General features: G+C 34.8%; 1 protein-coding gene across 1 annotated transcript in view; it reads left to right on the top strand.

Moving 5' to 3' along the window:
- The first annotated feature begins 1,116 nt into the window (after positions 1 to 1,116).
- LOC109045618 (CSC1-like protein 2) overlaps positions 1,117 to 16,013 on the top strand; it is a 36,922-nt gene continuing 22,025 nt past the window's right edge. The window contains exons 1-5 of the mRNA XM_042766987.1: positions 1,117 to 1,348; positions 2,705 to 2,784; positions 9,768 to 9,858; positions 13,267 to 13,304; positions 14,401 to 14,543. Coding sequence (XP_042622921.1) covers positions 1,181 to 1,348; positions 2,705 to 2,784; positions 9,768 to 9,858; positions 13,267 to 13,304; positions 14,401 to 14,543 — 520 coding nt within the window. The 5' untranslated portion in view covers positions 1,117 to 1,180. The remainder of the gene's footprint in view (positions 1,349 to 2,704; positions 2,785 to 9,767; positions 9,859 to 13,266; positions 13,305 to 14,400; positions 14,544 to 16,013) is intronic.

Raw genomic sequence — 16,013 nt, 5'->3', positions numbered from 1 at the left:
AAGGCAGATATACAGATATCTTGGAGAGTAGGATGGACGATTGCTTATATTTCTGTATATATTATGTATGCAAATATATGCGTGTGTTTAATTTCAATAACATGTATAACACAATTGCTGCAATAATATTAAGTATCATTTTATATATTTACTGGCACTCATCAGCCATTACTAATAATTTAAAAATGTCAGTACCCAGTATCTGCCATGGCAAAATAACTACTATTATTAATTATGTAATAATATAAGTACCTCTATATACACACACACAAAGGGCTGCCAACTTTGATGCATTCAGCATTAGACTCCATTGTCTCGCGCGGTCAAAAGCACCCTCAGTTAAAAGTGGAATAATATGATATTGGGGGAAACAGATTTGGTAAAGATTTCTCCAGTGCGTATTTGTGTTTGCGTTCTGGAAAGCATCAATAGTTTTCTATTTACAATGTGTTTTTGTAGCATTGAGAAATGCAGCCAATCACAGACAGATCTGTTGATTCTTGAGCTCCTGTGATTGGCCATTGCGTTAAAGTTAGTCAGAATTCACTTACCGCTCAAAACGCCTTTTTTTTTCTGCAAGTTGGTGAATCCTCTCATTGTAACATAGTGTACATGATGTAAATAAAAATATTAACTGATTACAATGGAACATTGTGAAATTGTGAAAAAGTGAAGTGACCGCTTTTTAATGATCGTGTGGAAGCACAATTTGCTTTCTAGCCTACATACTGTAGGCATTCAGAATCTGAATGAAAGTTTTGATTTGATATATCTGCATAACAATTGCTGCAATGAATTTTAAATTTGTTTTACATATTTACTTATCTGGAAATCATCAGTAAACAATGATTAATGAATCAATATATAAAAAAAGAATAATCTAAACTTAAAATTAAAATAAATCTGTAAAATAAGTCTCTTCCTATTGCTGTCAAATTCAAAGCTGCTTCTGACACTTATCAGTCGATAACGATAATTAAAAAATGTAAAATATCAAATATTGGCCGATATATGGTAATTTATCGGTCAACCGATAATTAAAATATAATTATTTTGATTAAAATTTTTGCTCTGCATTGGTTGCTTTTTGTGTAATTGTGAGTACAAATTGATCTTGTCCATTTTGTCTTCTCCTCAGCTTTATCAGGATGTTGCAGTGATTGAGGTGAAACATCTGGTCATGATGATGTGGAGTTTTGGGAACCCAACCTGTGCGAATCAGGCCAACTGTTACAGCAATGCTTCCAAAGACTACTGCTACTCGGCCCGGATCCGCAGTACCGTGCTGCAGGGGCTGCCCTTCGGAGGGGTTCCCACTGTCCTCGCACTGGACTTTATGTGCTTCCTTGTAAGTGTCCTGTATGGAAAACTGTGCACCTTGATGTCTTTGATCTCTGCTTGTAGAAGAAGACAAGAATAGTTTGATATTAGCTGTAAAATACCTAAACACAGCAAAATGCTTATTAAAATGTGCATCTATCTAGTGGTGAGAACTGGCATTTCATGATGATTTGGAGAAGAGATGACAAACTCAACCTTTTCCAGCCTTTTCCTGTGCAGTCAATTTTGTCCTTTTATTAATCATGCTGTATTTTTAAAATCATTTAGACAGATCTAACTTTAGATTTGATTATGTCATTGCAGTGCTTTGCTTTACTAATGGAACAGATATTCAGAATGTTGACCATGGCACCAATGGATTGACCCACATTTCTGGTTGTCTGGTCAGAGTTATAGTTACATGATCTCTTCGTATGGAAAGAATCAAGTAACCTTGCATTTTAAATGTACCCGAGCAGATAGCTGAAGTGAGTGGCTTTCAGAGCTACGTAACAGAAGTGGCTTAACCTACTAACTCTGTGAGCTTGTCTAACTCAGCACCTTGGCTGCCCTCTTGACCTACATTTCTTGCTGTTGTCTTCTGCTGCGGGCTGCAAACGAGTTCTTCATCTCTGCTAAAAGCTCCAATACATGTCAGCAGAAAAATCAAGCCTTGATTTATCCTCTGATTTATTAATTACATTTTTCTTTTCTTCAGTTTGATGACTGTTTTTTGCATTACAGACTAACTGTCATTTTCAGGGTCTAAATAGGTGTCAAAACTGTAAAAAAAAAAATACCACAGTTAGGTAGAACAGAATTCTTGTTCAGGTGCTGAGCCTACTTGATCAAAACTGCAGATTTATCAGGTTTTCCTAGTTATAGCGCCCCCTATGGACAGAATTGGATGAAAAATGGTACGCTCCCTCAAATTGTCCTGATGTTCATATGTACCAAATGTCATTAAGTTTGATCATTGTGTTCAGAAGATACATCCATTAGTAGAAGTAGGCCATGGCCAAACATTTAATTGACCCTTTGCAAAGACCCGCCGCCCCACCCTTAGTTACTGTTGCTACATCCAAAGTGTCAGCTTTAAATTTTGTCTTTTTTAAGAAATTCAAACAATAAATACTTCTGGTTTGTTTGTCAGACAAAATAGCAGATTTGGAGTTATGATTGGTCAGGTCATGTAGGCACCATGTTTTGTTTTTATTTGTATATATATATTACTGGATAGACAATTTCATGTCACAGTAATGATTTGTTTTACAATATGCTTGTAAACATTTGGCCTTGGACACATTTCTTTAAACTGACTGTATGTGTTAGTTTGACTTCTCTTTTTATTACATGGCTGATTGTCTCTGCATCTCCACCTCAGGTTCTTCTTTTTGTCTTCTCCATCTTGCGGAAAGTGGCATGGGATTACGGCCGTCTGGCCCTGGTGACCGATGCTGACAGGTAAGGACGTGTCGCTGTCAAACCTGCCTGAATGATGGGTGTCATTTGGATGTCAAATTGAATAATTTCTCATTGGTGTGTAGTCTTCAGTTCTTTATATTCTTTGTGAAAGATGTGTGTGTGGTGTTTTACTTGGAAAAGGTCAAGCAAAAGAAAATTGGGGTGAAAAAGAGAGCATTTCATCCTGGATATTTATTTGAATCCCATGTGCACAGCCTGAAAAATTACAGGGTTTGACAGATGTGGAGAAAATCCCAGAATCCCTGTTTCACCCTGTGAACTGAAATGGCCAGCATTAATGGACATCATCTCATCCAATCAATAAAGTCCTCTCATAGAGTACCACCTATGGTGGCCAGAAGTAGCCAATAATGGCTGCAAACCTGGTGTTTGAGTAGAATCACTGAGATCTACCATCACTTTCTGCTAACCACAGATCTTAAGAGCACATTTGAGTCCTCAGAAAGGCCACCACCTCTGGTTACTGATGAAATGGTCTTTCTGTGTCTCCTGGGATGAAATTTAGGTCTGTTTTTAGAGATATTGTAGTCGTACAAAAAAGTAACCTCCCTGGTTTTCAGAGTTGAGCCCACTGCTCTTTCCATTAAGGTCAAATAAAGAATTTTTTTTGCAATCGTAAGGTAAATAAATGGCAAAAGCTGATACAATGATCACAGTTTGGTAGAACAGAACAATTGTTGTCTAAGAGCTGAACTTCCTTGATCAAAATTGCAGATTCATAAAGATTTCCTAGTTATAGCGCCCCCTATGGGGGATTTGGATGAAAATTGGTGCATGTCCTTAAATTGTTTTGATGTTCATATGTACCAAGTTTCATTAAGTTTGAGCATTGCTTTCAGCAGTTACATCCTTTAGTAGAAACAGGACATGGCCAAACATTTAATTGGCTTGTGTGTGCTGAATGAATTAATGAATCACATTCCTCTAAATGATGTTTTTTCAGGAGTGTCTCTTGATGGTGCTAGCAGTTTTGGACCCTTTTAAATCAGTTTCTGCTTCACAGAGATGATCATCTTCCATCTGTACACCCCACGTATGCTTTTCGCCCAGCCTCACAGCTTGAATATCCAGGTGCAACTAAACGCACCCAAAAACCTTCATGTTCCGCTGACATTTCTTTGGCAGGGAGGGAAGTGGATTAAAAACCACTCACACAAGCCATCTGCTTCATGAAACAGATTTCATTATTGCAGAGCAAACATGCTGTGTTTCTTCTGCTGTCAGTGCACATCACCACTGTGTTTCTATTTTCACTCTGCTCTTCCTCCTCTTGCTTTTCTTTGTTTAGTGCCTTGCTGGTGTGGAATGGAGCCAGAAATGTTCCCGCATATAATTTTCCATTTAATAGATTATGTATTATTCGCTGCTTATTAATGTTGCTGGATATAGACAGAGCCACTGGCATAGTCTTTTTTCAACTTGGTTATATAAGTGCCACATATATTTTTTATTTTAAAGAGCTTTTAAGAGCTGCCGTTTAATCTGGTGTTCACGATCCAAAACCTGCCCTGGGACTACCTCGCATTTGTTTGTGATTTCTTGTTAAAAGTCTAATTATTTGTGTTCCCATGATGCTTTTCTTCTTCCTGTAGTAGAGTAGACACAGGCAATAGAGCCTTGATGAGCTTCCAACTGGATTCTTATGGTTCATACGGCAATTTGCTTTTCCTGTTCCCTCCTTAGGGTGTACTCACACTAGGAACAGTTGTCTTGAACTGTGATTATCTCCCGCTGGCCTGCACTCACACTTGCACTAAACAATCTGCACCGGAGCATGCTTACATCATATTCGAGATAACCGGGAGAAAACCACTTTCGCTAATAGACTGCCTAATAAATGTATCATTTATGCCGTGTATCGTTTTTCATTTGCATGAATCAGAGGATTATTACGGAGGCAGCTGATGTTAAAGGGGTCCTATTATGCTCTTTTACAAGGTCTTGATTTTGTTTGTCTTGATGGGGGGACAGGCTCTCATACTAGGTTGTTCAAAGTTGTTCGAAAAACACATTATTTTTTACATTTTTTACGTTATTTCTATACCTATTTTGGCATTATTGGATGGATTGGTGGATTTGTAAATTTATGGAATGAATTCTGGAATTCGAAATGCTCTGTGATTGGTTAGCTGGGCCAGTGTGTGTTGTGATTGGTTAGCTGGGCCAGTGTGTGCTGTGATTGGTTATTTGGGCCAGTGTGTGTTGTGATTGGTTAGCTGGGCCAGTGTTTGTTGTGATTGGCAGCACTCGGCTCCTGGTCGGGAAATGTCATGCCTCTTACCATAGCCGCCTGCTGTGAGCTTCAGTGTAAATATTGCGTCAAAATCAAATCAATTTGAGCTCGATTTTAAACCCGGATGATGTAACCACTCTAAGTTTGTCTGCCTTGGGGAAAACTAGCGTGTCTCCGACATAGTGATAACACACGTTGTCTTCTCTAGCGCAGCTCAACCAGGTCTCGTCCCATTCGTCTGTATTTGTGATATCACAAATCCCGGAGGATATGCGTTGTAGTCCAAACTAGTCGTTCGTTGTAGTTTTTGAAAAGTGATTTCTCTTAAATAAAATATCTCCTTTTGAAGTGGACTTTGAGTTTTGTAACTTTGGAGATCTTTTTTATGCTCAAACAGCAAAATTACAGACTAACTAAAAGTTGAAAAAGTGAAAAAGCATCATAGGACCCCTTTAAAAGTATACTTGATTTAATTAGTAGTAATAGAAGATGTTTGCGGTCATAATGATGACAGTAGTGCATGCAAAATAGGAGCTGTTACGTGCTCTGGCGTGGTAAGTGATCGAACTACATGCGATCACACTAGTCAAATGATCTGGGCTTTGGCGGTCAAACGCACTCAGGCACGGTTCAGATCAGTGCACCCTTACTTTCTTTCACTGTGTACAGTCATTCTTTCCTCTAACTCAATCTCTCATGACCAAAGGCCATGTAAAAATGTCTTTGACTTTTGTATGTTGATGTGGTTTGGAGATTACAGTGTTTCTGGACTGCTGCGTGCTGCTGACTGCACAGTGTCCGTCTATAATTACAGCGACACACTCCAGAGGAAAGACCCGTCAAATCCTGATTCTGTGTTTCCCACGTGGACTGTACATTTAACACGAGACTGCCGTTTACGCTCTCGTGACTGTACAGTTCATAACGAATATATTTACATGCCAACTGAATGCTAAACTCTTGAATACTGAAGTGAAAGCTCAGCTGTAATGTGGTGTAATTGAGCCGCTTTAGACAGCTGTTTGCAGTAAATGAATATCCTAGACTCATTTAAACATCACAGAAATGTGGAGCGTGTGCATAGCAGCGTTCTACTGTGCACACTAGGATTGGACAGGATAGGATTCATTACTATATTTTGGGATTGGACTGTACAGCACTTAATTTTATTTAAAGTTTTATTTTTATATTTTATTTAATATTTTGTTATTCTTTTGTTAAATATTATTTAAAATGATTTTATTTTTTGTTAAATTTTATATTGTTATATTTATTTATATTTATATTATATGTTTTGATTTTTTTAAATTATTTTAATTTTTTTTTTTCTATATTTTATATTTAGTTTTTGTTTATTTTATTATTTTTATTTTTATATATTTAAAATGATATTTTATTTTTTTATATTTAATGATATTTTACTTGTTATTTTAATTTTTTTATTTTAATTTTTACTGTTATGTTTTACTTTTTATTTAACTTTTTTATTTCTTAGATTTTATTTTATACATTTTATTTAAAATGTTATATATTTGTTGTCATTTTTATGTATTGTTGTTTTATTTCTTTACAATAAAGTATTTTAATTGTCATCTTTAAAGTATTTTGGGAGGTACTGATATATTCACAGATATATTGTGTATCTGTTTCTCACCTACATAACACTGCTCTATTTCCACAGCTGAAGCTCTGACAGCTGCAGTCTTCAGAAATGTATTGATCTGAATGAATTCAAGCTTATTTTTTCCTTCCTCTTGTTTTTTTTCTTTCCTTCCCAAGCAGAAGAGAAGATTCAGCGGTCTGGAGGAGCGGGAGTAGTATGTTCAGTTATTGTTCCTCCACTTTCTTCTGCTCGCTGAAGAACTAACCCCTCACTTCTTCTGATAAACTAGTGTGTGTGTGTGTGTGTAATGGTTTGTAACTGTGGGGATGTGTGTGTGTGTGTGTGTGAGAGATTGTTGTCCTTAGTGTTTTCTTGCACTGCTCACCACATATTAATTTTCCTCTTGTGTGTGTGTGCGTGTGTGTGTGATTTACTCACACGTGTAAATTTAGCTTTCAGAAGGGCCTCTAACACGAGTGTCAATAACCGCCTGCCCTTCGTGTCTCTTTTGTGACGTTTGTTATTTGACTACAGTAGGAGGAAGGAACGGAGTAACTATGAGCCCGTACGCAGGTAAAAGAGCTTTAGCGTGTCTCTCTGACCTGTTGTGACCCCAAAAGTGGATCCAAACAAGACCCCTCAGTATTGTGAGTCGTCCTGCCCTTGTGAATGTGCATCTTCTCATGTAGAGAGATCTGGTGATCGTAGATGGATATGATTTCCTCAACAGAGCCGTTGAAGTCATTTTAGCCGTAGATGACCGTGTCCTTGTTCTCCCAGTGTTGCCTTAATGGTCCAAAACAACAAATGAGTCGATTTCAAATGGATTTAAAAGAATGTTTCACCAAAAATTTTTTAATTCTGTTGTAATTATAATTTTATTCATCTTCGTGATGTTCCAAAGTAGAACGAGTCTCTTCTAGTCAACCAGCAAACGAGTTATCAGGCTATCAGGTTTATCTATTTTATAAAAAAAAAATGTTCTTGTGCATATAAGAATTTATGTTTATAAAAAAGGAAATGTGCAATAAATATTATATAATACAATATTATACAGTAATATAATATTTTAAGTTTAATCTTTTAAATTATTTGCTGTTCAAAGCAAAATTGATTGAGAGCCTAACTGTACAGAATTTCCTTAAAACAGATTTCTATTAAGTGAAAGTGAACTAATTTTATATTTTCACTCTAGGGTTGGAGGGTTTGCACTGGTACTGTACTACTGCCTAAAATATGATCTTATGTTTTTTTTTTTATTATTTAATATTATTAAATAACTATTATTATTTTTTATTATTATTATTATTTTTTTTATTTTTATTTTTTTTGTTTTTAAATTTTATTTTGCTTTAATTTAGATTTTTATTTTATTTATTTTATTTTACTGCACATTTTATATTTTAATGTAATTTTTTTCCAGATTTTATTTTATTTTATTTTTTTATTCATTAATTTTTATTTCATATTTTATTCCAAAAAGAAAAAAATAAATAAGTGAATAAATACACTATAAACCAGCTGAGTTCATGGCCAGTGTATGTGAATGAGTTCATGGCCTTCATGGCATCAGCGCCATACAAACATTGCTGTCTAATTAAATGATTTGATTGACAGGTGATGTGTTGACCAATGAAAACAAGTGTAGAAATAGAGCTTGGATTCAGTTCAGTGTGTGATGAAAGCAGTGCTGAGGTCAGAAAAAGCTGGCCCGGTTACCCGTGAACCTATGCAATTGAGACGCAGCAGTGCAGGTGTTTCAGAGAGGACCTCACAGATCCTCCTTCTTCTTTTAGTTTAATGAGTCAGTCAGTCATCCAGACCCGCAGCATGAGACTGGATCCTTTTTCAAACTGTCAGTGCCGTTCTGGAATGGTTTTCAACCAAGAAAAAGAGGATCCGGTCCTTCAAACCTGCTCGTTTTAAACTAGGAACTAGTTACGTCAGAGATAATGTCCTCAACAAGTACAGTTTTTAAAACGGCTCAGTATGAAACATTCATCAAAAGCTAGTGAGCAATGCTTTAGAAGGCATAAATAAATGACTTTGGGTGCTAAAATGTCTTCATAAACGAGTTTATCTATATAAGAATTTATATTATTAAAAAAAAACAAGTAATATGTAAGATTATAATACTTTAAGCTGAATCTGTATTTGCTGTTTAAAGCGTCGTTACTTGAAATATGTATATGTGTGTGTGTATGTATGTATATATATACACATACATACATACACACACACACACACACACACACACACACACACACACACACACACACACACACACACACACACACACACACACATATACATTTCAAGTAACGGCGCTTTAAACAGTTTGACTGTACCGAACTTTCTTAAAATGGCTAAATAACCTTTCTATCCATATATTGAAAGTGAACATTTTTTTTTTTAATGTTTTTTTTTTAATTATTTATTTTTTTTTTTTTTTTTTTATTTTTATTTTTATTTAAAGTGCATAAATAAATGACTTCAGTAATCAGATTAACAAGTTTATTTTATTTTTGTCTTGGCGTTTATTATATAAATATATAAGAATTTATATAACAAAAACAGGAAGAATGTTTAATAAATTAACATTTATTTATTATAAAACTATATTTATTATAAAACAAATAAATGTATTTATTTATTTGTATATCAGCCTAATTGTACCAGACTTTATTTATTTATTTATTTATTTTTATTTTAAAGCACATTAATAAATGACTTTGGATGCTGAAAAGCTTAAGATGTTTGTAGCTTCTAAACACTCAAAACTTGAATCTAAGGAGGCTGGAAAGAGAATGAGAGTCTTCCTGTTGGATGGTTTAGATCTGTGTTTGTTCTGCAGTGTGTTTTGGGAGTAGATGCGGCTTCATCTCATTTGTGGATTAATATCTTTCAGGGTATGGAGGGAAATGTGCATTACAGATGTATTCTCTGTTCCTCTAGCACCTAAATACATACTATGCCATCTACCCCGAGATGAGACTGACCTACATTTGCCCGAGTCTGGCTCTGCTTGACTCATTTCACTTTAACACTTCAGAAGACCTGAACCAGTGATTCTCACTTTATTCTTTCTCTTTTCCTTTCTACTTTCTTTCTCTTGTTTGTGTACAGTGTGGCTTCAGCTCTTCATTCTGAAACACCAGACCGTTATGAACGTCTCACCTCCGTCTCCAGCTCAGTGGAATTCGAACAACGAGATAATGTAAGACACCTGTCAATCACTCACCTGGCCACGCCCTCAACTCCCATCTGAATCCACAAATCCATAAATCAGTACTTTTAATCATCAAGGATGCATTAAATTGACATAAAAGTGACAGTAGAGACATTTACAATGTTACGAAATATTTCTATTTCAAATAAATGATGTTTAATAAACTAATAAACTTTCTATTCATCTGTGAATCCTGAAAAATAAAAAGTATCACGGTTTTAGATATTTTATTGTGCAGCACAACTGTTTTCATCACTGATAATAATCAGAATTGTTTCTTGAGAAGTAAATCAGTATATAAGAATGATTTCTGAAGATCATGTGACACTGAAGACTGGAGTAATGATGCTGAAAATTCAGATTTGATCACAGAAAAAAATTACATTTTAACAGATATTCACATAGAAAACCATTATTTTAAACTGTAAAAATATTTCACAATTTTTACTGTATTGTTGATCAAATAAGTGCTGCGTTGGTGAGCAGAAGAGACTTCTTTATAAAACATTTGAGAAATCATACCGAACACAAACGTTTGAACGATAGTGGATATGTGTATGTATTAATATTTTTATATTTAGTTTTTTAGTTAAGTTTCAGTGTAGTTTTTAAGTTAAAGGGATGTTTAAGTCATTTATTTTGTGAAATCATTTATTTCCAATAAGACTTTGGATCAGACTCAATGTCTTTATTACTTGTTTCCCAAAGTCTCCCAGTCCCTCTCGCTCCCTGTGTACTCCATTGATTTTTCCATGCAACACTAACCTCACGTCAATGTTATACACATTCGGAAAGAACCATGGCCTTTATAGAGGGCGATAACTTCCCTCCATCGTTTCGCTTTAAATCACTGTCATGATGAACCAGCATTTCTGCACTTGTTTCTAACGGCGTCCTTGAAAGTCCCCAGGAGCCTTCAGGAGAGAAACTGACTCAACAAAACCCCCAAATAAACTCCCTCAAATTGAAACCTCAGGATCCCTTAAAGTGATTAAGAGCAGTGGTTGACCAATATAGATTTTATTTTAATGGCCAGTATAAAGCTATATGATATCACAGTATTTAATTTCTAGATGGTAAAGACACATGCATGAGAACTGCTGAAAAAAAAAATATTTATATATGTTTTACATTTTATATCCTCACATAATAATTTGAAAAATATATATGAAAAAATAATTTGAATGATTAAAAAAACAAAAACAGAGTTGTCAAAAAATTTTATTATGAAAGGCCAAAAATGTAATTTGATTGGGCGGAGTTGGCCAAAAGCAAATATTGCATAATTATATATATATATATATATATTTTTAAAATATATATATTATTTGTATTATATTTATTTATTTATATATTGTTTTTTTTTTTGTGTGTTTGTTTGTTTTAATTTCAATGGTATGGTATGGCACCATGAGCCAACTTTGTAGCCTGGTTTGGACATCTCTGCTGTAAAATAAACAGATTTATTTAAATTGTAACTTTTACATTGTGTAATCCTAATTAGGATATATAATTTTTTGACATTTAAAGTAATGGTTAAAAAACAATCAATGAAAAGGAATGGGAGCTCTCTGGGTGTTCTCAGCGTCATCAAAATAAAAGTCATGATTCCAACAAGAAAAACTGATTGGCCAACAGTTAAAAGCTGATATATCGGTCTTGGTGGTATCAACACATCTGCTAAACACAAAAACTGATTGGCCGATGCAGATAGTTAAAAAAAATGGCAATGTCGACACATCAGCTATACAGTGATGTTGATATTGACACATTGACCAAACAGAAAAACTGATTGGCTGATAGTTAAAAAATGCCAAATATCGGCTAATATATCGGCCTTGTAAATATCGACACGTCAGCCAAACAGAAAAACTGATTGGCCCACACCAATAATTGAAAAATGCCAAATATTGGCCGATATGTCAGCCTTGGTGATATCGACACATCTGCCAAACACAAAAACTGATCGGCCAGTAGTTTAAAAGCTGTCAAATATCGGCCGATATGTTTTCAGTCAAAAATAATCTGACATCGCCGAACACAAAAACTGATCGGTCAGTAGTTTAAAAAGCTTTCAGATTTTGGCCGAATATCAGTCATGGCAATATCTGCCACATCCGCCGAACTCGAAAACGATAGTTTTTAAAAGCTGTCAAATATCAGCCGATGGGTATATCAGTCATGGCAATATCGGCACCCGAACACAAAAACTGATCGGTCAGTAGTTTAAAAGCTTTCAGATATTGGCCGATATATCAGTCATGGCAATATCTGCACATCCGCCGAACTCGAAAACTGATCGGTCAGTAGTTTAAAAGCTGTCAAATATCGGCCGATATTTCAGTCATGGCAATATCTGCACATCGGCCGAACACAAAAACTGATCGGCCAGTAGTTGAAAAGCTTTCAGATATTGGCCGATATTTCAGTCATGGCAATATCTGCACATCGGCCGAAGACAAAAACTGATCGGTCAGTAGTTTAAAAGCTTTCAAATATCGGCCGATATATCAGTCATGGCAATATCTGCACATCGGCCGAACACAAAAACTGATCAACCAGTAGTTTAAAAGCTGTCAAATATCGGCCGATATTTCAGTCATGGCAATATCTGCACATCGGCCGAACACAAAAACTGATCGGTCAGTAGTTTAAAAGCTTTCAGATATTGGCCGATATATCAGTCATGGCAATATCTGCACATCCGCCGAACTCGAAAACTGATCAACCAGTAGTTTAAAAGCTGTCAAATATCGGCCGATATTTCAGTCATGGCAATATCTGCACATCGGCCGAACACAAAAACTGATCGGTCAGTAGTTTAAAAGCTGTCAAATATCGGCCGATATTTCAGTCATGGCAATATCTACACATCGGCCAAACACAAAAACTAATTGACCGATGCTGATAGTTGGAAAATGTCAAATATCGATCGCCATATCAGCCTTGGCAATATGTCGGTTGACCACTAATTTAGAGGGAAATATGTGATTTAGCCTCATCAACAGACGGTATGTAAAAAACCAGTGTAGGATGGGATTTCCACAGGAAAGTTTTAACAGGTGACAGCACCTACCAAAATCGGCCCTTGGGATGCCATCTTAAGCCTGTTTTCCAGCCTCTTAAGAGATCAGTGCAGGACTTCAGCATCTCCTGCCTGTCTTCACCTTCGTTCACCTCTAATCCTGCCAGAGAAATCAGCCAGCATCCTTACATACTCTTCGCCGAGAGCTGTTTATAGGTCTGGCCGGATGTGTTGAAGTCATAAAATCCCCAAGAACAATTAATAAATGCAGTGATAGTCTGTTTGTGTGTGTGTGTGAGAGAGAGACAGAGGACAGTGTGTCTGTGTCTGTGTTCATCACACATTCATTGTTTGATGTGCTTTCATTGCAGGGCTTCTGTTCCTGGTTGACGGCCATATTCAGAATAAAGTAAGTGACTCTTTGGCTCTAACCTGAGGTTGTTAATATCAATAGCACAGCACAGCAGAACACACAGTGCTACTGCTTGTTCTGATGGTTTCCCAAACTTTTTTTGTCAGCTGAGCCCTAAAGAACCCCTGATTATAAGTTAATATTTAAATTTCACAACACATTTGCATGTTCACCTTTGTCTAATTTCGGTCACGTGACACATAGGTAAACTGAATATTTCATCTTTTATTTTCCACAAACCTTTTATTTTGATTATTTTCATTTTAATTGTGCATTTTTAAGTTTTAATTTCTTTTTAGAAAGTGTTTTTATTTTTTTACAAAATTTTTATTTAAATTGTATATTTTATCATTTCATTAATTTAAGAAATTTAGATATTTTAAAAATATTTTAATTGTACTTTATATGATTTTCTAAATTTTTACTAAGCATTTTTTATAATTTAAATTATTTTAACTATATTTCATTATTTTTTTCATATATTCATGTGTTTTATGTAGATTCTTAATTGCATATTTTTATGGTTTTAATAATTTTGTAGTGTTTTATTTTAAAAATTATTTATCTATTTTCATTGTACAATTTTATGATTTTTTAAAAAAAAAAAACTTTTATAAAGTATTTTATTTTTATTATATTTATCAGTTATTATTCTTGATTTATTTTTGTTTTACATCTGATGATTTTTATAAATTTTAAGAGTTTTATTTTGCTGTAATTAAATTATTTCGACTATTATTTTAAAATTATTTAAATTTTAAATTTAAATAAATAGTTTTTAAATAAATAGTTTTTCTTCTCAAAAACCTCCTGCAGTTCCCTCACAAACCCCAGTTTGGGAAACCCTGCTCCATACTCAATACTATATATTTTAAATAGTGTATTATTTATCCCATACTTGTACTACACCGTATATTACGTAGTCTGCACTCTCCAATCCACACTATGTGCTTCCAATTCCATGCTTCATACTCCATCCTTTATTTTTGATATTATGTCCTTCATAGTCTGTAGTCCATACTCTGTTATCAAGCATTGTCTCTGTATATCATGAAGTATAAGGGGCGGCTAACGCGAGTCTCGCTTCCCGCAGGGACGAGGAGATCCGGGAGAAGTGCGGTGAAGATGCCGTTCATTACCTGTCGTTCCAGCGGCACATCATCGGTCTGCTGGTTGTGGTGGGCGTGCTGTCGGTGGGCATTGTTCTGCCGGTCAACTTCTCAGGCAACCTGCTGGGTGAGTCCTGGACCGTGGAGGTCGGAGGTCAGCTGTGTGGTTGTAGGTGCTGGTTAGAAAGTAGATATTTCACTTAAAATTAGAGATGCATGATACGCAACTTCTGTCATCTGATTGTTAGTTTAGAGTTGTTGTTTTTTTATCCAGTCAGAGATCTTTCAGTGTAAGTGTGTCAGCTGGAGCTTCACGTGTCTTTCTGCTGTCAAATCTTCACTGATTTTTATCAAGTAAACGTCAGAATAACTAGTTTTATTCATTTAAAAAATGTTTTTTAAAATTATTTTAGTTGTGCTTTTTATACATTTCTAGCAGGCATTTTAGTTTTATTATTATGATTATAAATTATTTTATTTTAATTGTATATTTTATGATATTATTCATTTGTATAGTGTTTTATTTAGATTTTTATTTAAAAATGATTTTCCTTAATTGCCCATTTTTATGGTTTTATTAATTGTGCAATTTTTTATATTATTTAAAAATTATTTTAATTTTGCAATTTTTTAAAATTGTATTAATTTTTAATTGTTATTTTACAATTCAGTTTAATTGTACCTTTTTACGATTTTAACTTTTAGTAAGCATTTTATTCTAAATGTCATTATTTTAAAATGTATATTTGTTGTACATTTTAGGATTTTATAAATTTTTCATAAGTGTTTTATTAATTTTAATTTTACATTGATTTTATTAATTTTTAGTAAGCATTTTATTTTGACTATTAATTTTAAATTATTTTAATTATGCATTTTTATGATTTTAATTAATTTGTTTTTCTTCAACTTCCCACACACACACACACACACACACACACACACACACATATATAGAGAGAGAGAGGAAGAGAGTTTAAAGGTTCAATAAATGGTTCCATTAAAAAAAAAACTTTTACATTTTTTTTTTTTTTTTTTACTTTTTATTTTATTTCACGTCTGGCTTTACAAGGTTAAGTAACAAGTGGAAACAGACTAAAAAGCATCTGTACTGAACTTGTGGGCCTTGTACATGTTCTCACATTCAGTCTACACCAGTAAAATCATCGGTTCTTGTATCGGCCACAAAGAGCTGCTGATTCCTGCTGATGTTTACCAGCCGAAGATAAAGTTAGAAGATATACGACTCCCATTATCATCCAGTTATATTTGTGAGCACAGAGCTGGCCATCATAAGCAGCGTCCGTGTCCCGTCTCTCTGTAGATTATTATCAGAGAGGGTTAATCCACAGCGCTCCGCTCCAGTAATCAGACTAGACTTCTATCTGCTCGCTGGGTAATTGGAGCCTGTTGCAGGGAAAGAGGAACAGAGAGAGCGGCCCAAAGACACAAAAACTAATGGGCAGAGGTCAAAGAGATGAGTCCTTAGAGACGGGAACAATGTGGACAGAGTTTGGTCAGAAACATCCTTGATGTTTGGTCAGGAAGAGGTCGTCTGAGCAACATGTAAAGCCACCAATTACAGCTAAATGTTGTT

The sequence above is a fragment of the Cyprinus carpio genome, chromosome A11 (assembly GCF_018340385.1).
Source record: "Cyprinus carpio isolate SPL01 chromosome A11, ASM1834038v1, whole genome shotgun sequence".
Classification (NCBI taxonomy): Eukaryota; Metazoa; Chordata; class Actinopteri; order Cypriniformes; family Cyprinidae; genus Cyprinus; species Cyprinus carpio.
The sequence above is the reverse complement of the archived record's forward strand: the minus strand, read 5'-3'. Positions and strand labels throughout refer to the sequence as shown.